Source organism: Phyllopteryx taeniolatus, chromosome 5 (assembly GCF_024500385.1).
Source record: "Phyllopteryx taeniolatus isolate TA_2022b chromosome 5, UOR_Ptae_1.2, whole genome shotgun sequence".
Taxonomy (NCBI): Eukaryota; Metazoa; Chordata; class Actinopteri; order Syngnathiformes; family Syngnathidae; genus Phyllopteryx; species Phyllopteryx taeniolatus.
Genome location: NC_084506.1, coordinates 27,782,762 through 27,806,127, shown reverse-complemented (window position 1 = coordinate 27,806,127; position 23,366 = coordinate 27,782,762). Strand labels below are relative to the sequence as shown.

Below are 23,366 nucleotides of genomic sequence, written 5' to 3'. Positions count from 1 at the left end.
AGCGTATGCTCTTCCAAGGGCAGCTTCTGCTTTTTTTTTTTTTTTTTTTTCCTGCCCCAAATGTCCCCCGCAATGCGATTCTTTTCTGTAATCCATCAGACTGGTGATGGGGTGCATTGTGGATTTATTGGGGTGGTGGTGGCGAGGGGGTAAGGTTTTGGAATTTGCATAAATTATGAGCAAATCTGCGTGTGCGTGTGTGTGGTCCTCGCCATTGCTAACCCTCCAAGCGGAAAGGTGGCCCTCCATAGCCCCCCAAAAAAGCTTGAATAGCAGTCGTTCAAAATAGGCTTCCCATTTGGTTTTCACATTCATATAATTGACTTATGGATATTTTATACAGTTTTCCACCACACCATCTTCAAGGGTGTATTTGCATTCCTGAAGTACTTTTCATTCTGCTTTACATAAACACAATGGGATTGATTGGCTCATGAAGTTGCAGTTTGAACAGCATTGTTTGCATTGTGTTGCAATGTTTTCAATGGGGTCCGCTTCCTCCAAAATGTTTGCTGTGCATTCGTGTAAACAATGGAAAAATAAATTCATCCAGTAGTTGAATCCAAAATCGGCATGCATTTTTAAATGTTTATTTTAATGTTAGTATTACGAATGACGTTATTTTTACATCTCGTTGTAGGTGTTAATACTCTGCTGTGACATACAATACAAATAGTCTAAATTGTATTTTAGCACACAACACTCAGGCGTTTCCCCTTTAAAACCAATCCCAAATTCAACTCCTGCGGCCGTATTAATTTCAAATATGTGTGCAAATGTCAAGCGTAAGCGCATACCTCCACACACCGAGTGCCATCGCAGTTCAATTCCGCCAGCCGAGCCTTTTCACCCCTTTTTCTGTCTTCAAATGGAAATGATTTCCATTGGCCCAAGGTGTCCATGTAAATAGGTGTAAATGAAACCAGATTATGCCTTCCTCCCTCGCCCTCCTCCTCCTCCTCCTCCTCCTCGTCCTCCTCCTCCTCCTCCCATGGCAATTGTCATGTGATAGCAAAGAGGTGGCACATTAATGGAAGCGCCTCGGCGGGGGTCTTTTCTGCTCATGTCACTACATAAAACTATCAGATGGTTCGAGGAGGGCCATGGAGGCATCATCCACTTAGTCCGGGACGCCCCAATGAAGTCTTGTGAGCTCGCCTAGCGGGAGCAGCTGAGAAAAGACGTCCGAGCAAGCCGCCCCTCTCTCGGTTGATGGGTTGGCGCACAGGCTGGGAAAACAACTCCTGCATGAAGAAACTGGCACCAAGGAATTAAGGGTGACTGCTTTTTTTTTTTTTTTTTTTCCCTTTTTTTTGGGGGGGTGGGGTGGGGGTGGGGGGTTGAAAAGTATATTGAGGATGCCTCGTCCGGGGAGAAACACGTACAGCGACCAGAAGCCTCCGTACTCGTACATCTCTCTGACGGCCATGGCCATCCAAAGCTGCCCGGAGAAGATGCTCCCCCTTAGTGAAATCTACAAGTTCATCATGGATCGCTTCCCTTACTACAGAGAAAACACGCAGCGGTGGCAGAACTCGCTGAGGCACAACTTGTCCTTCAACGACTGCTTCATCAAGATCCCACGGCGCCCCGACCAGCCGGGCAAAGGCAGCTTCTGGGCGCTGCACCCCAGCTGCGGGGACATGTTCGAGAACGGCAGCTTCCTGAGACGCCGTAAGCGCTTCAAGGTGCTCGGCGCGTCCGACCACCTGGCCCCCAGCAAGCAGTCCGACGCCGCCCACTACCTCCAGCAGCAGGCCAAGCTGAGGCTGAGCGCCCTGCAGGCGGCCACCGGGACGCACTTGCCCCAAATGTCCACCTACAACCTGGGGGTGTCCCAGACCTCCACCTTCAAGCACCCGTTCGCCATCGAGAACATCATCGCCAGAGAGTACAAGGTCCCCGGGAGCTTGGCCTTCTCCACCGTGCAGTCCATGTCTGCCGGCTACCCGCTGCACAACCAGCTCACCGCGGCCTGGCCGCACATGTACAACGGCGGCGTGATGGACACGGCGGCGCCCATCTCCATGGCACCCGGCGACTACAGCGCCTACGGCGTGCCCATCAAGTCCCTGTGCCACGGGCCGCAGACTCTGCCGGCCATCCCGGTGCCCATCAAGCCCACGCCGACCTCCATGGCCGGCTTCTCGGCGCTCCCGCACCACCTGCCCGCCTTCCTTTCCAACTCGCCCCAGTCCCTGAGCCCGACCTCCCCGCAGACTGCCACCAGCCAAAGCAGCCCCGCCACCCCCAGCGAGACGCTCACGAGCCCGGCCGCCCTCCAGTCGGTGGCCGTGCACTGACCGAACGGACCAAACCGACCGCTGGTATCACCAACCCAAAGTTGATCTTTTTTCTGTGTCGTACGTCGGACTCTATTCAAGGCGAGTTGCGTATCGATTCACTTGTGTATATGTTGAATGTGTCGCTTTAAATTGTCTCATGAAAAGTCCAGCACAGAATCTCACGGTATTGCTCTTTCAAGATCATATAAATTATTTGATGCGTTCATCGTGAATTTGACGGTTGAAAGAGGACTTTTGTTAAGGTTCCATACGGAGCTTTCAGTTTCATAGACTCGCAAAACTTTTGCACACTTTTCTGTGTGGCCACTGTAACGTCAATGACACTCGCTTTCCTCTCATAATCGAGTGATGGGCGAGGGGATACCAAATAGGCTAGATTTCCCTGTTTAAAAAAAAAAAACTAAACAAAACGAGTCACGAAGAGATGAAAATCATTTGAATATTGAAAAGTCTAAATGTGACGTGCTCAAGAATGCAAGATGTGAATATTGCAAGTAACTGAAACGGAAATGTTGTGAAATGCACTTTTTAGTTATACGTTTTAGATATCTATTTTACAGAAGAAGAAAAAAAAAAGTGTCCTGTGAAGCATTTAATTTAAAAAGTCGGTGGTGACCACGTGGATCAGTTGCTGTAAATTTGTTCGGGTTTTTTGTTTTGTTTTGTTTGTTTTTTTTAAAGGTGAAGCATGCATTTGAAACAAACAAAAAAAATGTGTTAATGTTCATGTCATTGACTTTTTTCGTTTCTTTGTTTTGCTAGCATGCGTGCTTTTGAAAAGTGTGCAAACAGTCTGCAATGAATTGGGAAAAAAAAAAAGGTCATCACAATATTTTCTCATTAAAAGTCAAGTCAACAATCAAAAATGTTTCTTGTTATTATTTCAATTACTGTCATCATTTTCCTTGTACTAAATTCAAAGATTGAAACGACATCCCCATTTGCCTGTTCTGATTATTTTTCAAGCGTAATAATGACTGTTCTGAAGTGGCATCCCAACCTGTATGATTTCAGAGTGGGAGATTTTTCCTCGAAGCAGACAGACACGATTTGTGCTCCCCATTAGAATGCACGGTGCAGCCATGGCATGGCCACAGCGCAGACAAGTGTGCTCATTCATCAAGCTGCGCGCTGAATAAAGAAAGAAAAAAAAAAAAAAAAGTCCAACAATAAACATTTCAACAAGCAATCTGCACCCCAGATTTGCACCGCATTCAACATCGGCTAATGGAATAAGCGACATTTTGCGTTAATGATGCACGCAAATGACCTCCTTTGCACTTGTGTGCACTTCAACAGTTTATAAATTCAGCAAAACACCTTCTACATTTATGTATTAAATTCGATTTCTTTTTTATTCTTGCGTCGTTTGAAATAAACGCATGGAAGCGTGAGTCCATCGTAGGGCATTAAGCAAATACATTCCGTCACTTTATGCAATGGACTAGATCAAATAAAGGCGACCGGGCCACTTCATTCTGCTTCATTCACTTGGATTGAAAGTGCAAAGAATAGCAAACTTCAACTGGGCCACCAATGTAGATTTAGCCTTTTTCAACAAGACAAAAAGCCTGATTTTTTTTTTTTTTTTTTTTCACAAACACATTGCTGACTGGGGAACTAGGAAACGAGCTGCGAGACCCTTTTGGAATTTAAATCCACCCCTCCCCCCATGGACTGTTTGTACAACAGTGTCAGTTTTTTTCTCCTCACTTTTGTGTTGTGTGAGCAACATTAAGTCCTGATTGATTGCTGATGTTGGAACTCGGACAATACATTACAAGCTTTTATTTTTGACCGAATAATTAAAATACCCAAAATACCCTAAACGCATTCGAAATCAATTCAAAGCAATGTCACATCATTCGCTAAAAATAAAACAAACAAAATATTTACGTTTTTACTATTATAATTTTCTTTGTACTCAGGATATTTTTGGCCAGTTGAAAGTGGGGTTTATGTATATAATGTAGAGTAAAAACAGAAAATGAGTGTTGTCACCCTAAAATATTTAGCCAAAAAATATACATATAATGTGATGTTTTGATTGCAAAAGTAAGCAATTACTGCATATGTTTTTTTTAATAGGTAAAAATGGCGCTACCTTTTAAAGGTTTGGGCATTTCAGGAACCCAAAAAATATATATCCCAGAATACAAATATGGAACATAAGGAGCAATTTATATTTCAGTGATGAAAATCGGTAAGGTTCATGTGTGAAGGAGAAAAAAATGTTATTGAGGGTCTGTAGAATTAATTTGATCAAAATTAATCAAAAAGAAAATTCTGAAGAAAAAAGGCTTTTGAGCCATTTGCCTTTCTCATTAATTCTGTGAAAAAACAAAAATCAACTTCTCATGCAACTTTTAATTTGATAATTCCCCACCAGTGTTGTGGGCATTGTCCTTGTTGCTCCACTATGTTCCACTTAGACAACGACGAAGGTCATCTCCGATGAAATATAGACTGCATGCAAAACCCCAGCATTGTAGGTTAATTAAAATAATTCATTAAAGTGGAGGCCCAAGGTAATTAGCATGGATAATTTATGATTTGCTTAATGCATGCAGGTGGTGGCCTCTGCAATAAACTCAATTTAACCTCAAGTACGGTGGAACTGATACAGACGGGGCTGTTATTATTTACTATGTGTTTATTGTTTGGCTATTTGTCAAGAGGATGTGAGTGTTTCGTAAAACCTGCCCGTTGTCTGGCTTTCACAAACAACTTATTTGTTTATGGGTTTATCTTGTGGATTTATGCTCATACCAAAAAGAAAACTGTCAGATTTGTTATGAAGGGGACTTGGGGATTACCTTAGCTCTCCCTCTCCCCCCTTTTGCCCCCTCAACATACTATATACAGTATATGTTTACCTGCTGGTCACTGGAGTTGAAAAACAGTTCACACTTGATGCTGACAGAATGAGGACATCCACAAACAGCGGCAGGTATAACTGGACCAAGCTCACATCTATTATCCTCTGCAAATGTGTCAAGTTTGGGCAGGACTTTGACATTTTCAAACATGCCTGCTGGCTGTTTTAATTTCTTGCAAGCCTTTTATTTATTTATTTTTTTAAATAAAAACAACAAAGTTAACCAAATATTTCCCTTGGAGCTGTGCAGTATTGTAAACAGATTTAGTAGTTTATGCTCCTTATGATAGCTAGAATAGAACAACCACTTTCCGTCTGTGGTTGCATACAACTGTATATCCTGTGGAATCTGCACACTGACTAAATCTCATCTCAACATTTTTGCTGTACGTCACATTTTTATTTTATTTGACAACATAAAAATGACTCAAGACTAAATACATTAAATGTCCGTGTGGGAGGGCAAAGGGCAGGTGTAGTGGGTATAGCTGGGAGAAAAGTCAGGGCAGGGCGGGCACGTTCGTGGGCTGGCTCAGCCAAACACCCGTGTGTGCATGAAATTAGAGTGTCAACATTTGATTCATGCTGCCGGCTGGTGACTGTGAAACAAATTATGTCAGCGGGTGGCAAAACTGCACTGCAGCAGCAGACAGTGGACGTCATAAGCGATTCTGACTTGGTGAATATTCTCTTTGTTTCTACGTGATTACTTCCGGCATGTTCATTCAGAATTTCGTTCAAAATTGAATTGGAATTTTTACAAAAAGTTAAGTGGTATAATGTGTTCAAACTGGACTAATTTAAAGCAACCCGAGTGTCACAGGGCCTGGATCTTGCACACTTCGCAATAATGTTGAGCACACTCCCCACAAATGGTGGCCATTCTACATTCTTTTTTTTTTCCTTGTGTGCAGAAAACAGGTCACAGTTTCATTTGGATCTCACTCAAATTTTGTGTTTCTAACAGTACTTAAAATCTCAACATGTGCCAAAAATGGTTTGTCTCGCTTCAATTTTGATTGCAAAGTTTCAGTGTTCTTCCAAAATCCTTTGACAACATAATTTGAGCTGACTTAATTATAAAAAAAATTTTAAGCATCAATTCACATGTACAGGATCATGAATAATTGGATGGAACCCAGTAGGATATATTTTGCTCATCTGTAATCATGCATTTTTAGTTTTTGTATCAATCATTTTCACTCAAATCTATGAATCTATGAATCAAATTTATGGTATGATGTACCCCGTGCTAAAAAAAAAAACATTAGTCTGTGATTTGAGAGTTTTAGGGCACTGAAGACATTGCTTTTGGAAAACTCTAGCCAGGGTGGATGCATTCTAAACTTAAAATGCGTTGTGTGTTAGGAAATAAGGGGGGGGGGGGGGGGGGGAATGCCTTTTCTCCTTCATATAATGTTACAGTGTTTCTACTTTTCTCATATCACATGTAATATAAAAGTTCATATTATTTATGACACATTTTAATACTTGTTTATCTTTTTTTTTTTTTTTTTTTTTTTTTTTTTTTTTTTAATTTAACAGTAGAACATTTCCAATGACATCCAAACAAGCAAGTGGTGATTTTAAACAAAATTGGAGAACTACCAAAAATCTCTCACTATATTGCTGGATGGATGTGTAGAATGCATGATCAAAAGCACCAACGTAGACTCAACTATCATCACCTTTGCGTCAACGAGAAAAAAAAAAACCCAAAAAAACAACAACCTCATAGTCTTTCAAGCCCTCGTGTTGTGTAAATATTGCTTAACAACTGGTATCTGACCTTGTTCAAAATGCATTTGAGTCATTGCTGCTGAGTCTATGCATGCCAGAATTGTAAATGCTCAATTAAACTTCCCCAAACTGACTTTATGGACTTTGTTATCCAACAAAAGGCCCCTACGATACAATATAGATACACTTTTAACCTGATTAATTGTAAACTTTTTCTTTTGCTATTTCAAGCTAGTTAAATATCATTTAACACAAATACCAATGTATGTGTGAAAGTGTGTATAAATGTAAAATTTTGTACTAATCACAATTCATTACTTTTTTGTTCAAAATCATATTAAAGTCTCTTGAGAACTTGCATCGTATAACAGTATAACAAGTTAAGAAACAAGTAAGTTCTTAAAAACTGATTCACTGCCAGTCCTCCATGTGAACATCCATCCATCCATTTTCAACACCGCTTATCCTGGTTAGGGTCACGGGACGCTGGAGCCTATCCCAGCTGACTTCAGGCGAAAGGCGGACTACACCCTGAACTGGTCGCCAGTCAGTCGCAGGGCACATATAGACACGGACAACCATTCACACTCGCATTCACAATGTCACTGAGTGGGAACTGAACCCACCCTGCCTGCACCAAAGTCAGGCGCGTGTACCACTACACCATCAGTGACTCCATGTGAACATGGATATTTGAATTCAACAGCCGTCAATGGCAGTGAATTAAGCCGCACCGCAGACTAGGCTATATCGTCTTATAGCCTGTTCTATACGAATGACTTTAACCTCCTAAAATTCTTTATATTTTCATTGAATTTCTCAGCGTTCCTAGTGCTTTTCTTCGAGTCAAAATGTCAGCATTTAGAAAGCCCTTCACTTAGGTCAACTGTTAGCAATATATGTACATTTCACTTGAGTGATATATGATGAGTTCACAGGGCCAGCCCCACTCCTCGCCCATAATACCCTTTTAAGTTCATGTGCAGATTGTTGTTACGCCTCTTATTATTGGCTCCTGCGTGCATCGGGCCGGTCGAGACAAGGTGAGACAGAACCAACAGAACGCTATCCATCATACTTCGAGCTCCAGCCTTGACAACCTGCAGCAATTACATCTGACATGACTCGCACAAGTCCTCTGCTATTTCATTATTTGTCACATGAACGACATCGAAGGACCTCAGTTCTGTTAATAGATGTAATTCGCGATGGTGCGCGCTTTGCAAGGGCGTGCTTGCTGTTGGCACTGCGGTCTGACCAAATGCTTGTTTATGCAGAACCTGAGTGTGGGAAACCAGCAGAGACAATCGAGCTGCGTTAATGAAGGTACTTAACAGATTTGCCACAACAGTGTTTTTCCTTCTCAAGTGCTTTAACTATGATGTGCTACAACTCTAACAGATTCTGTGGATTTTATCAGCCTGCTGTTTCCCCTTTCAAACATGTGACAAGAAGCTAATTCATCACCACTCCTTCAATCTTACCATAGCCTCTCCTGCCGTAAACTAACACTTGCACAGGACTTCAAAGGTGTGCGGAGTAGCAGAGGTGAGACGGGGCCTTCATCCACTCGGGGCCAGTTACTTGCAGAGATGCGTAGGAGCTGATTAGCGGGAGTTACGCAGCGATAGTTGCCCGTGGGGCAGCATCTGGAGCAACGAGGTGTGAGTTTTGACAGCTCCTGTTTCTCCCCTCTGGGTAACTTGCTGGGTCAGAGTGTCCTCAGAGGAGCCAGGCGGGGCCATACTGGATAGGAAGTCGGCGGTAATTGCCATTCAGCCAGTGGGACAGAAGGAGATACAGCAATAATCAGCCCGGATCAGAGTCCATTTCCTCTTTTGTCTTTGTGTGTAAGAAAGGATTCTACCTTCTTTTCTACTGTCTGATAACATCTTGTAGAGGTTTTTCTCTTGCCTCTTCACGCCGTACACTTGGAAGCCATCAATGGGAGGCGGCCCAGATGGCTGTTTGTTATTGCATAACAAGGCCACATTGTTCTGTTAATTGAACTTTATCTTTCTTTGATCCAGTCCCATGTTGTCATGACTGGTGTGAAAATCCCTATTAAGTGCATGATCCAAGCGCTGCGCTCATTGTGATTGTGATTATCTCTTGCATTGAAATTCCACTTTGTTCCTTTGTCTCTTTGTTAGTGAACACAATGTGGGGTTAATTAGCAGCCACCGGTAAACTCTGCGTTCCTGGATCCTTCATCACAGCTCAAGTGTACTCTTCACTAGGACGAACCACGGCTGCTGGCACTAACAAGACCAAACACAAGACCCGGGCAAATTGGAAGCAAGCGGAATACAAACGCCGCAGCAACTTAATCCCTTTCAGGCGACACAAACCCTGCAGAGTCTCAACTGTAATTGTTTCTACACTTGATTAATGACTCTCATTGTGGCTTTCTTTCTCTCAGAAGCCATACCAAGAATAGGTTACATTTTCATGGTGAGCAAAAAAACAAAAAAAACAGTAAAGTTTCTAGTAGAGACAGTAACATTGTCCAATTCTTTGTATACATGGACCTCGGTTGGCAACGCTTTAATATACATTGCGGACATGCAGTTGCCGATGAAACACGATGCAATAGCGCAATAACTTCCTGTACTCCTGGATCGTACCTTTACCCTTCATTGTTTGCAATTTTAGAATTTAGCAAAGGTAAGTAGCAGAGCAATAAATGTACACTTTGCTTTAGAAACACTGTAAGCACAAAAAGCCCAGTGGTCCACCAGTGTTATTTTTGTATGTGACATATTTACACATACCTACACTAAACATTCAATTAAGTTTTTGGCTTTTAGAAAAGGTTGAGGTAACACTATTGTTTACAAAACATCCAACCTGAGTCCTGTATTCATTTACCGTATTTTCACGACCATAGGACGCACCGTATTTAAAGGCGGTCTCAGTTACGGGGGCCTATTTCTGTATTTAACACATACACAAGGCAGCGGGAGCAAAACTGAGTTCGGTTCTACTTTATTGAAGTATTTAACAATGTACTCACGTTATTTATTTTATCAATCCTCATCCACAAATCCATCAAAGTCCTCATATTCTGTATCTGAAATGAACAGCTGTGCAAGTTCTCCATCAAACACGGCAGTCTCATTGCCGTGCGGCTCCTCAGAAATGATGCCAGCTTTTACGAAAGCTCGAACACCAGTGCAAGCAGACATTAGCCCAAGCATCCACAATCCATTCACAAATTGTGGCGTAAATCGCCCGGCGCTGCCTCCTAGTCTTAGTAAAGCTGTGTTCGCCATCTGTCATCCATCGCTCCCACGCCGCTCGCAACTTCACTTTGAACGCCCTGTTTATACTGATGTCCAGCGGTTGGCGTTCATTAATCCATTGCTCGAGTTGGGCTTCCAACACGGGCTACCTCGCCTTGTTTCCACGTTTTGTTTTTCTTTTTTTTCCGGGGAAACTCAGCTTCGTCTTCTTGACTTGGCGATGCTCGTTTTCCTGCTTCCTCCACTTGCGAATCATGGATTCGTTGATCTTGAATTCTCTCGCTGCTGCTCGATTCCCATGTTCCTCCGCTTAACTGATACCTTCAGAATCAGAATCATCTTTATTTGCCAAGTATGTCCAAAAAACACACAAGGAATGTGTCTCCGGTAGTTGGAGCTGCTCTAGTACGACAACAGACAGTCAATTGACAGAGAACACTTTTGAGACATAAAGACATTGACAAAAAACAGTCACTGAGCAATAAAGGGTTAATAGTTATCTGGTAATGCCGGTACCTTTTTTTTTTTTGACAATTGTGCAAAAAGATGCAGAGTCCTCTAGCACTTAGAGCAGTTCGAATGACTAATATTGCAATAGTCCGGTGCAATAACCATTGTGCAAAGGGCGCCGAGACTTCAAGGAGTGTATGCAGTTTAAAGTGACGAGTAGCGCGATCATCTGGGACAATGTTGATTGTGCAAATGTTGCAGATACTCCTCAATCAGTGTGCAAATGGAGCAGATGCTACTCTGGCATGAGTGGCCAGTATTGGTCAACAACAGATATGCAAATAGTGCAGCGTGGCGAGACCACTACAGTGGGTAGAAGCTTGCAAGTCCAGCTTGCAGTTTAAACTGTGCTTCGTAAGCGTGTCTCTTCGTAGGTGCTGTTTTCGACTGCGGTCAAGCCAGCCTCCACTCGTAAAGTAGCAGTCAAGCCAGCCGCCCCTAATTTTGTTCATACTAGGCATTACGGTAATAGGTCGCCAACTCGCGGCGAAAGCCACCTTCAAAATAAAAGATTCCCAATAATACGGACATGAGTGCTCTTCGGTTAAGGAATGCAACCAGCAAAGTTAATTTGAATCTTGAGATACATTAAAAAAATGTAGTTTATTTCATATTTTAGGAAAAATAAATGGTAAATGGACTGCACTTATGTAGCACTTTATCTACATCATCAGAGTGCTCAAAGAGCTTTACAAAGCCTCACATTCACACACACATTCATAAACCAATGGGTGACTGCTGCCATGCGAGGCGCTGCCAGGCCCACTGGGAGCAAATTCGGGTTCAGTGTCTTGCCCAAGGACACTTCGACATGCGGACAGTCGTAGAAGGGATTCAAACCTTTTCTACCTACTGAGCCAAAGCCACCCCAACATAATCCCATTGGTATCGCAATACAAGTCCAGATCTGTGTGACAGACCACCGAGGACTCCACTAAAAGAGGTTTGATCAAGATCTGATATTGTATTTCAAAATAAAAGTCTCCGAAAACTAATAAACTACATTTTTTAATGCATCTCAAGATTCAAATTAACGTTGCTGGTTGCATTCCTTAACCGAAGAGCATTGACGTCCGTATTATTAGGAAGCTTTTATTTTGAAGGTGGCTTTCGCCGCGAGTTGGCGACTTATTACCGTAATGCCTAGTATGAACAAAATTAGGGGCGGCTGGCTTGATTGCTACTTTACGAGTGGAGGCTGGCTTGACCGGCGCTATATACCTACTGGGGGCGTCTTCCTTCACACGGACCCTTCCCCCTTTACGTCCGCATGCTGTCCTCAGCCACGTCCGCTTTTCCTCTGTATAAGCAGCGTGTCGGCAGGAAACAACTATGATACGTCACATTAGAGTTGCATCTTTTCAGGAGAAATTAAAACTATTTTACAGTAAAGTATTTCATAAAAACACTATTCTATTCTATTATGGGAGAAAATTTGTTCTGCACTAGAAACGTTACTGTCTTTTTCCACAGCCATCAGTGTATGTTGTGTGGTTCATGTTTTGAAATGTTTAAGCAGGCTTGCCCCAAATGTCCTTGTCCGAGCAGGGACATTGGTATGTGTGTAACTGTCATAATGGATCACTATCGTAAACTGATACTTACGAGTAATGTTTCCCTCAGCTTGTAACAGTTAGTAGCAAAGCTTATTGAGCCTCCCGATTTTTACCTGAATGAATCAATCAGACATACACCTTTATAGTCAATCATCTGCTCAAAAAATACTTTCATTATCCAAAGTTGTCAGATGTTGATTTATTAAAACAAAGTAATGGTTATTGGCTCTTAGATTTTATGTGTTTTTGGTCTTTACTCATCTTTACTGCCATTCATTTTGATTTCATTGTGCGCTGAAGTCAATGTATTTGTTTAAAGGACACGTCTTGTGGAAAATGGAGATGCTCATTTTACAAAACATGTTTCTATTACCCACTTTTCGCAGTACATGCAGAAGAACAAAGACAACGTTATGTCAAAATTTCCATGAAGTGGAGCGACAGTCTTTTCAGTCGGACAGTGACGATATATAATAACCAGTTGGTAGCTTAAATTAATATGGAGTTGCAATGTAAGTCTCAATGTGTCTTATGTGGCGCACAAGGTGTGAGCACAGTCCATTTATCTGCAATATTGCCCTTCCGCCACTTCAGATTGGCCCGTTCCCTGGTGGTCTAATTTATGTTAAGTCACAAACCTCCCCTATGGCTGTTTTGAGATGTTCAGAATGGAGACTGTGTGCTCCCGGTTTATGCCAGTGCCACAATCCCCAGTGTAATTGTTCTCTATGGGAAAGCACATCTCAGTGAAACCATCTGCAAGTCCATGGGGCAGTTTCCCAAGAATGAGCGGACTTCTTAGGGGGTTCCCTCTGCAATCCAGTTTCTCTTGTGAAGCAAGTAATTAATTCAAATCTCAGGAAGTCAATAGCTGCCCGGATCAGAGGCACGTAGTATGCAGCTGCTGATACCTCCGTACATGCTGCTTGTCTTCTCAGGAAGTTACCAGACAAAAAAAAAAAAAAAAAAAGCTACAATGGGTGCATACACCCACACAGGATTCAGATAACACAAAATTTAAAACTGTTATTTTTGTGCACCTCGATCATACAATACACTTGTTGCTAATCTCTATTGCGATGGGGATGTGGATCGGCAACACACTTGGGAATTGGGCTTCTTTGTGAATGATGAAATATACTGTCAGTTTTCAAGGTACTGTGTTTCCTTCTTGTGCTAAAAAAAAAAAATACAACAACCTGCAACGACAACCATCAACACCTCTGCAAGAATTACTGGTTTAAGAAAATGCTTAATCAAAAAAAAAAAACAAAAAAAAACAACTTGAATTTGCTCAAACTGTATGGTCGTTTTTGTGATGAGGCATTAAAAAAGCAGTAATTCTCATCTACTTTTTTGCTGTCATTAAGTTCATTATTACAGGATGATGAAACGCAATGTAAGAGCCAAAAGCAGAACTTTAAGAATGATCTCATTTTGGTACATCTAACCTCATCTGTCTGGAACCTGCAATGTGGAAAACATGAGACTCAAAGCTTTTTTTGCGCTTAGAGCTATTCAACAGTAACTTGAATGTGTGCAATTTTGGGCCTGAAATCAAATAGCCTTCGCTTGTAGATATTCAAGTATGAGGGGAGCGTGATTTACATGCAGTTAACCACCTCGGCTCACTTTCCTCGAGACGGGGCAGGGCCTAGGCTAAATGCCTCGCTAGGCTGCTCCCTAAAGCTCATTGTTATCTGGCTCATGGAGGAAGCCACTGCTGTGCTTCCAGCCTGTCGCTGACAACAAGTGTAAATAAGGATCTAAATAACAAACAGGGCAATGCAGGCTTGCGCGTCGCTCTGAGCTTCACAGGGCATTGCTTTGGTCCATGCAGCCTTGGCCAACCTTTAATGACTCTGTTTGTCAAAGGGAGCGCGCAACGGTCGGCTAATTTCTTTTCTTAGACATCATTAGATTGCACTGTAGAAGACAATTGAAAAGGAAGAGCCTGATAGTTTGGACCTTGGGTTGTTGTCACTTAATGTTATTTAAATTGGATGCTATTTTTTTTTTTAGATTCATTTAACAATAGGAGCAAAGAGATTATTCAGGCGAGTAAATTGAAAATTGAGTTTTAGTTATTTGCATTATTAAATCCTGGCCAAAACATTAGGTACACTTGCACAATCTAATATGATCCAATACAAAACTTGTACCAACAATTCTGCTTTTGTAATGATGTCAACTTTAATTTCTTCACAAAATTGTTTGACTTTTTGTAAAATTGCACATTGTAATTTACAGCATATATACATATAACATTTTGCCCTTCTCATGACACTGAACTGATTAACCCAGATATTAGAAACAATGAACACATTGTTGAATAAATACTTTAAATATGTATCAACTGATCGTTAGCTTTGTAAAGGCTGAATTTGTGATACAGCTCTTTTTGTAGATTTCAGGTACTTAATGCTGTATAGCCTCTCTACTGCATATCAAAGTTGTTTTTAATAGAGTAGTCGAGGAGAATTTTTTCAGTTTTTACACGATTGACTGGAATCCTAAATACACGTTTGCAGGCTGAATGTGTTTTCCTCATGAGTGTCGGTTAAACAACTTTATTGACTTTTCCACTGTGACCAAATGGATGCCATGTCAACAAGTTTTTCTCTCACTTGACCCCCGACAGTCAGAAGTCCCGCTCCTCTTTGCGTGGAGTGTGTGTTGTGCAGCGTGCTTGGAGGGTCCTCCAGCATATCGGCGAGTTATGAGGCCAACTCCCGCGACGCCCTCCCTTGCTGACGAGGCGCCCTGTAAGGGGCTTGCCCTCGTGGCCACAAATCAGCAGGGAAAGCAGGCTTGTATCTTCAAAGGCTGGGCTTCAACCCCACCCCACACATGATTTACAGCCCCCACAGAGACAAAGTTAGGCATGGCCACTGTCTTTGCACCTGGGCCTTTATCAAGCAACCAGGATGAGCTCTTTGCAGAAGACATTCAAATGTACAAGGAGCAGATTAGGCCGACTCAATCTTCTTTTGCTCGGAGAAAGAAAGAGGACTGGCTGACTTCAAAAAGCCTTCTTTTGCCTCCGGTTCTTAAATGAGTGAAAGGCTTCGCGAGTGAACATAGCCTTGTGTATTCAAAGTGCTAATTCACAACTGATTCCTCTAATACACTCACGAAGCACTTTTAATTGTGTTAGTTCGCATTCCAAAGGCATGTTTGTAGCTTTTAATTGGGGTTCTCTTTGAAATCATTCAAATGTATGACATGTGGGGCCAACTTAAACAGTTCCCGTGCTTGGCTCGGAGGCGGAATTTGCATTCCCAGGCCCGGGTGCTTGCTCAAACAGAGGCTATGACACTTACACTTATTATTTATTTATTTATGACCCCATGCGACTGACTGGTCTTCTTATGTTGAATGAGCACAAAAAAAATTATGTTTAAAGGAATATTTTTCTTCACTAATTAAAAATGAAAACATGAAATACACAATCTATTTTCCAGCATTCTTTAATATGTGAGACCTCTTAAATTGGGTGAGGCTGTGTAAAAGCTTTGCAGACTAAAGGAGCAATTGGGGGTGGGCGACGGTGTCTTTTTCTGTCAATGTTCGAAACACTTTGGCGAGTCTCAGTTACTTTTTCAGATAAACTTCTTTCTCCCTGAATGAATTCTTTCTCTGGCCTTTTCTGTCGAGCTCTCCTGAATCATCCCTTAATCCAGAGAAAGGAAACCCAGGCCTGGCTGTCATTTAGCGCTGCCACTGCCAGGACTGCTGGCTTAAATAAAGTCAGTGTAGCATGAATCTCATTCTGTGTGGATGTATGGTCCTGGGATGCTGAATGTTGCGTCTGGAGAGCCAGTCCTCCTCCAAAACCTCCGTGCGAATGCTTGGCGACTGCACGGTTACCCACAGTAAAAAGAGAGGACCACCCACTTAGGGTTGAGAGGGGATTTGAAGCTCCCCCTCCCTGCCCATTTCTTTCCTCGTCTTTCTGATAGTATTTGCAATGTAACTCTTTAGCTGTCTGAACGAGAGGCTTCAACTGTTGAATTTTAGGTACGCCATAGCGTCTGCACGAGATTATCACTGTCAAAACAATAATGGTGAACTGCAGCAATATACAGTAGCATTTGTGCTTAACTGTTTTTTTGTTTTTTCTCAGCAAAGTGTATGTTTATGTGTCCAGAGTTACTTACCACAGACCTCTTTTACACATCAGTCTGGGAGAACAAGCAGTTAGGTCAATATCATTCTAAAGTGCCTTTGGTGTCATCATCAGAATCACTTAATAATTATAAAAGTTTTGCAGAATAATGAAATTCTGAGGTTTTATTATAAGTGGCCAAAGATTACAGTACAATAAGTGTCCTAAAATGTGCTTCCTTCATTTTATACCATTTTTCTTTCATTGGATGTACATGATTTTGGAATGCCCCACACACTGCTTTGATAAATACACTGTGTGTAATAAGTGGTTAAATGACACAAAATCAAAATTAGTTTTACATGGTTTAATTGTCCAGAATAGGTTATTTGACAAAACAAGTCATTCTGAACATCTATAACATGTTTTCCTAATCATACTGAAGATTTTTTGTGCCCCTGAAATCGCTGTCCACCCTGTCATTATAGGCTAACTGCCACTTTAAGAAAACCTCTGATGTTTTCAGTGACATTACGACCTGCTTTTGGTCTTTCTTCAGTGGAAGCTGAAACAGTGGATAGTAGCAAATGAAATATTTACTCTTATGTTTTGTAATTTTCATCACATTATGTATGTAGTTGGTTGTTGTCAAGCCTAACATGTCCACTCTGTCATCATGAAATATCAATTGATATACAGTACTGTAAAAAAAAGCTTCAGAAATTACAAATATATTTGTTAAACAGTGCACATCCAGCTTGCTAAATGAATCGTGTTTGTTAAGTGAAGGTCCACCATGTGCTGATGAAATACTAACATTAGCCAAAAAAGTCCACCCTGTTGCTTCCAAGGCAGCATGCATATTTTGCTGTTTGCACGTACAACCCCAATTCCAATTAAGTTGGGATCTTGTGTTGAACATAAATAAAAACAGAATACAATGATTTGCAAAACATGTTCGACCAATATTTCATTCAACACACTACAAAGGCAAGATATTTAATGTTCAAACTGGTAAACTTTATTGTTTTTAGCAAATAACCATTAACATCATTCAATAAACATTTGGGAACTGAGGATACTAATTGTTGAAGCTTTGTAGGTGGAATTCTTTTCCATTCTTGCTTGATGTACAGCTTCAGGTGTTCAACAGTCCCGGGTCTCCGTTGTCGTATTTTACGCTTTATAATACGCCACACATTTTCAATGGGAGACAGGTCTGGACTGCAGGCAGGTCACTCTAGTACCCGCACTCTTTTATTACGAAGCCACGCTGTTGTAACACGGGCAGAATGTGGTTTGGCATTGTTTGCTGAAATAAGCAGGGGCACCCTTGAAAAAGATGTTGCTTGGATGGCAGCATATGTTTCTCCAAAACCTGTGTGTACATTTCAGCATTAATGGTGCCTTCACAGATGTGTAAGTTACCCCTGCCATTGGCAATAACACAGCCCCATACCATCACAGATGCTGGCTTTTGAACTTTGCGTCCATAACAGTCCGGATGTTTCTTTTCGTCTTTGGCCCGGAGGACACGACGTCCACAATTTCCCCAAAAAATTTGAAATGTGGACTCGTTGGATCACAGAAAACTTTTCCACTTTGCATCAGTCCATCTTAGATGAGCTCGGGCCGAGAGAAGCTGGCTGCGTTTACTGACATTGGTTTTCTGAAGTGTTGCTGATCCCATGTGGTGATATCCTTTACACATTGATGTCGGTTTTTGATGCAGTGCCGCCTGAGGGATCAAAGGTCACGGGCATTCAATGTTGGTTTTCGGGCTTGCCGCTTACATGCAGTGATTTCTCCAGATTTTCTGAACGTTTTTATGATATTATGGACCGTAGATGATGAAATCCCTAAATTCCTTGCAATTGTACGTTGAGGAACATTGTCCTTAAACTGTTTGACTATTTTCTCACGCACTTGTTCACAAAGAGGTGAACCTCACCCCATCTTTGCTCGTGAATGACTGAGCAATTCAGGGAAGCTCCTTTTATACCCAATCATGGCACCCACATGTTCCCAATTAGCCTGTTCACCTGTGTGATGTTCCAAACAGGTGTTTGATGAACATTCCTCATTTCTCAGTCATTATTGCCATCTGTCCCAACTTTTTTGGAACATGTTGCAGCCATAAAATTCTAAGTTAATAATTATTTGCTAAAAACAATAAGGTTTACCAGTTTGAACATTAAATATCTTGTCTTTGTAGTGTATTCAATTAAATACAGGTCGAACATGATTTGCAAATCATTGTATTCTGTTTTTATTTATGTTTAACACAACGTCCCAACTTCATTGGAATTGGGGTTGTACATTGTCTGCTTGCATTTATCCATCCATCTATTTTCCATCGCCAGCCAATCGCAGGGCACACATAGACTAACAACCATTTGCACTCACATTTACACCTAGGGGCAATTTAGAGTCTTCAATTAACCTACCATTCAAGTTTTTGGGATGTGGGAGGAAACCTGAGTACCCAGAGAAAACCCACGCACGCACAGGAAGAACATGCAAACTCCACACAGGTCCTCAGAACTGTGAGGCAGATGTACTAACCAGTCGTCCACTGTGCCGCCTGGTTGCCAACCACCAACGAAGAACAACAATGTGTGTATACTGCAGCACGATCAGAAGTGTGGGTTAACTGTTAAAATAAATGACCAGTTGACTCCGTGCAACTCCTATTCGATTATATCGTGCAAAGGAGTCTGCACGATCATGTTAGTCCCAAAGTTTTGTTTGCGTCAGTGCTCCATGCTGGGCCGCCAGAGCACGGACACTGGGACAGTCCTCGATAAAGAGGAAAACACTTTAATGTCCATAAAATCCCAAAAATTGGGGCCATCGTTCTGATAATTTCAGAGGTTGATGTGAACGTTTATAGAGATGTCTACATAATTGTTGGTGACGATTAATCACAGTTTTGTGACATTAAGCAATGTTAAACTTTTTCTATATAAAGAGCAGAGCAGAAAAATGCTTCACGTCCATAAAACCCAAAATATTGCTATGATCATTCTGATACTTTCGGACTTTGAAGTAGGAATAAGTAGAGATGTCCACATAAATTTAGGTGACAATTGATTGCAGTTTTGTGACATTAAGCTAGGTTAAGGTTTTCCTTTATGGTGAGTCATTCTCAAGTGGTGGGTCATGGATATGTTTTCAATGGCTCGCCGGACTTTAACTGGGAAAAAAAAAAGAAACCAACCTTGCTTTAATTTTGAAGGGCTTAGAATGCCTGCTATTCACACTCCAGAACGTAGGTGGCGATGATGCCTTGTAATGCTAATGGACTCCTACCACTTTACAGAGAGAAGAAGAGCTGTGGTTTGTTTGCAATTTCAACGTGCTAATCAGTATTGACAATAGCAAAATGCAAGTACGACACAGATTATATAGAATATGGATTTTTTTATATCGAGGACAAAAAAGAACAAACGACCTATGTGTGTTTTGTGCAGCGGAGCGTTGGCACAAGAAAGCTATCAAAAACTCATGAGGCATTTGTAAACATCAAAACACCTTTCTCACAAAGAAAAAACTGTTGAGTACTTTAAAAGAAGACAAAGACCTGAGGACATCACGAAAGTGTCTTACATCTTCGTTCTTGAAGCAGGAAATGGCACTCTGTGCATCTTACGAAGTGCGACATCGTATTGCCAAGGTGAAGAAGCCACACACAATTGCAGAAGAGCTTATTTTACCTGCAACCATGGATATGGCGAGACAGGTGTTTGCTCAATCAAACTGAAAATTATACCTCTTACAAATCACACCATAAGTCGGCGAATTGAAGATATGTTGGTAGACGTCAAACAACAAACCACAGCCCGCATTAAGGCAAATGGTTAATGTGTATTACAAATGGACAAATCCACGGACATAACAAACAACGCCGTTTTACGCCGGAACAATACCATGACCTCTCTCCGGTCTTCAGTAAAGAGCTTGCCATCTCAATGCATATCATCTCATCCGCATTAGAGAGGGGGATGAAAGGAAAACTGCTTTCAATACCCCCCTTGGACACTTTGAATATCTTGTCATGTCGTTTGGATTTAACCAATGCCCCTGTCGTTTTCCAAACCTTCATCAATGACATCCTCTGTGATATGCTGAACTGATTCGTTTTTGTCTATTTAGACGACATCCTCATCTTCTCCCGCTCTCCTGAAGAACATCGCCATCATGTCCGCCAATCATGTCCGTCCTCTCCCAGCGGGACCCCGAATCCCAGAAGTTGCATCTTTGTGCCTTCTTTTCCCGTCGCCTTTCCCCATCCAAAAGGAATTACGACGTGGGGAATCATGAGCTGCTGGCCATCGTCTGGGCCCTGGAGGAGTGGAGGCACTGGCTGGAGGGGACCGTTTCTCCTTTTATTATATGGACTGATCATACAAATCTCGCCTATCTCCATTCTGCTAAACGTCTTAACCCCAACACGCTCGGTGGGCCCTTTTTCTGAGGCAGTTCAACTTCAGCTTCTCCTTCCACCCTGGTTCCCTAACCCTAACCTCTTGCATGTACTCACCCCCATCCAGCCCCTTTGAACCTGAATCCATCCTTCCTTCCTCCTGCTTCGTTGGGGCAGCCACTTGGGAGATTGAGCCGGTAGTTAAAAATGATCAGACAACCCAACTGGATCCCAAGACTGGACCTCCTGACCGGCCATTTGTACCCAATTCGGCACGTTCTGACGTCCTTCAGTGGGCCCACAATTCAAAACTCACGTCATCCCGAATCACCCGCACCATCCAATTCATACAACAGCACTTCTGGTTGCCCAGCCTAGGGAAAGAGACCCGGGAGTTCATCCGAGCCTGCTCCGTCTGTGCCCAAGGGAAGACTTCACATCTGCCCCCAGCTGGTCTGCTGCGCCACTTACCTATCCCGAGCCGCCCTTGGTCCCACATTGCCTTGGACTACCTCCCTCTGAAGGTAACACTATCATTCTTACCATTATTGATCGGTTCTCCAAATATGTCCATTACATACCCCTCCCCAAGCTACCCACTGCCTTTGAAACCGCTAACCTCCTTGTCATTCACGTGTTTAAACCTCACGGAGTCCCCACTGACATTGTCTCGGAACGAGGTGCTCAGTTCTCCTCCAAGTATGGAAGGAGTTCTGTAAGGCGGTGGACGAAACAGTCAGTCTATGTTCTGGGTACCATCCACAGTCCAACGGCCAGACGGAGCAGGCAAATCAGAATCTGGAGTCGGCTCTTCGCTGCGTTACGGCACGCAATCCCACCTCCTGGAGCACCTTTCTCCCATGGATTTAATATGCACACAACTCCCTCACCAGCTCCGCCACAGGTATGTCTCCTTTCATGGCATGTTACGGTTTCCAACCTCAGTTGATTAAGGAACAGGAGCATACTGTGGCGTTCCCGCGGTGAGGGATCCCCTGCGACCCCGTCTGTTTGGAAGGACGTCAGGGTGACTCTGACTCGGTCTGCCGAGAGGAATAAGCGACTGGCGGATCTTCGATGCTCTCCCACGCCTAAGTGCAAGGTGGGTCAGATGGTTTGGCTCTCCTCCCATGTCCTCCCACTCCAAACAGAATCCTGTAAGCTCACTTTATTGGTTCCTTTGCGATTACTAAAATCATCAATCCCACATCAGTTCAAATGAAGTTCCCGCGATCCCTCAAGATCCCCCCAACATTCCATGTGTCCCTGCTTAACCCGGTCTCCACCAGTACCCATGGATTTCAGATCCTGGTGGACTGGGAGGGGTATGATCCTGAGGAACGCTCTTATTAGGGACTTCTATGCCGCTCACCCTGAGAAGCCTGGTAGGACGCCTGGAGGCGTCCGTTGAGGGGTGTTACTGTCATGATCTGTGCCCTGCAGTTCCTCCTTTGGAGCTTGGGTGGCGCTTTGTGCCTTGCCTCTCTCTCCCTCTCTCTCCCCAGCAATCAGTATCACCTTGGCCGCACACCTGTCTTCAATCAGCACTCATCATTTCCTGCATATAAGCCTGCCAGATCCAGGATTCCACTGCCATAGTATTATCACTCAATTGTGGTACACAGGCTGAATCTCGCACCCTCATTGTAAGTTACTCGACTCCCTGTAATCGCACTTACCTCCCTGTGTTCTTCTTCGTCTCCAGTGCTCCTTCTGTGTTCCCCACCTCGCTGTCCGCTCCAGCCACGCCGGCAAGCTCTCCCACCTGCTCACGCCCCCTGCTTCTGCACGTTCCTTGTCCCGACAGTCCATTGTCATGCCTTGGAAATACATACCCTGAACTGGATTATAATAAACCCTTCTCCACTACTTCCTCCGCCGCCGTCTGCTTCTGGGTCCAGTCAACATTGATATGATTGTATCGTGACATAAACTTGAATTTTGTGTCTATTGGCACACTGTCATATTTTGTATTGTGTCAGGTTCAAACCGCAACATTTTCATTAAATTGAGATGTTGAAATCTGTGTTGTGGCTTGTCTATAAGGAGCTATGGTGGGTCCCGAAGCCTGACTGGTTGAGAACCACTGATATAGAGGAGTCGCCAAAAGGTCTCTAATGAAATCGAAACATGTTCGATTTCACCGCGACTCCTTGGTGACATGGCTCTTCTCCAGGAGACTCGTGTCGACATCACAGATACGTCTCCGCAAACACCAGAGACCCGAGTCGTCATCAGGGGTTTGAGAGATGAGAACACATTTCGCGACCCTTGTGAGGATAAGCGGTAGAGAAAATGGATGGATGGATGATAACAACAGACTGAAATGATAACCATCCAATTCATAGCAACAATTTGGGTGACTCTGGTTCAATGTTATGCCGTGTATATATTCCTTAATATATTCGTGTATGTCTTCTTTGTGCAAAGAGTCTTTTCTCTCTTTCCTTTTGCCACTTTTCTTTGAGGTCTTGTATATTTGGATTTCCCGCTTCACTGCTCCACCCCAACATGTTCATTTTCAACTGCCCATCCCCATTTACAAGCTGTTTTTATCAACTTTTTCCACAAAGCCCAACAAAACGGAGGGAGGGTAG

At 42.8% G+C, this 23,366-nt stretch overlaps 1 protein-coding gene and 1 long non-coding RNA gene across 2 annotated transcripts; both read left to right on the top strand.

Annotated features, from left to right (window-relative positions):
* The first annotated feature begins 997 nt into the window (after nucleotides 1-997).
* On the top strand, nucleotides 998-3,166 carry foxb1a (forkhead box B1a). Its single transcript, XM_061774593.1, has one exon. The coding sequence runs from the start codon at nucleotides 1,359-1,361 to the stop codon at nucleotides 2,301-2,303; it is 945 nt and encodes a 314-aa protein (XP_061630577.1). The 5' UTR covers nucleotides 998-1,358; the 3' UTR covers nucleotides 2,304-3,166.
* Nucleotides 3,167-5,677: 2,511 nt separating this feature from the next.
* Nucleotides 5,678-21,852, top strand: LOC133478765 (uncharacterized). The gene is made up of 4 exons (XR_009788764.1): nucleotides 5,678-5,863; nucleotides 8,202-8,250; nucleotides 20,499-21,293; nucleotides 21,535-21,852. It is a non-coding gene; the product is annotated as an uncharacterized LOC133478765 (long non-coding RNA).
* Nucleotides 21,853-23,366: the final 1,514 nt, after the last annotated feature.

Bases quoted from the DNA above. Each gene is read 5' to 3' on its own strand.
- foxb1a (XM_061774593.1), top strand. From the start codon at position 1,359: ATGCCTCGTCCGGGGAGAAACACGTACAGCGACCAGAAGCCTCCGTAC.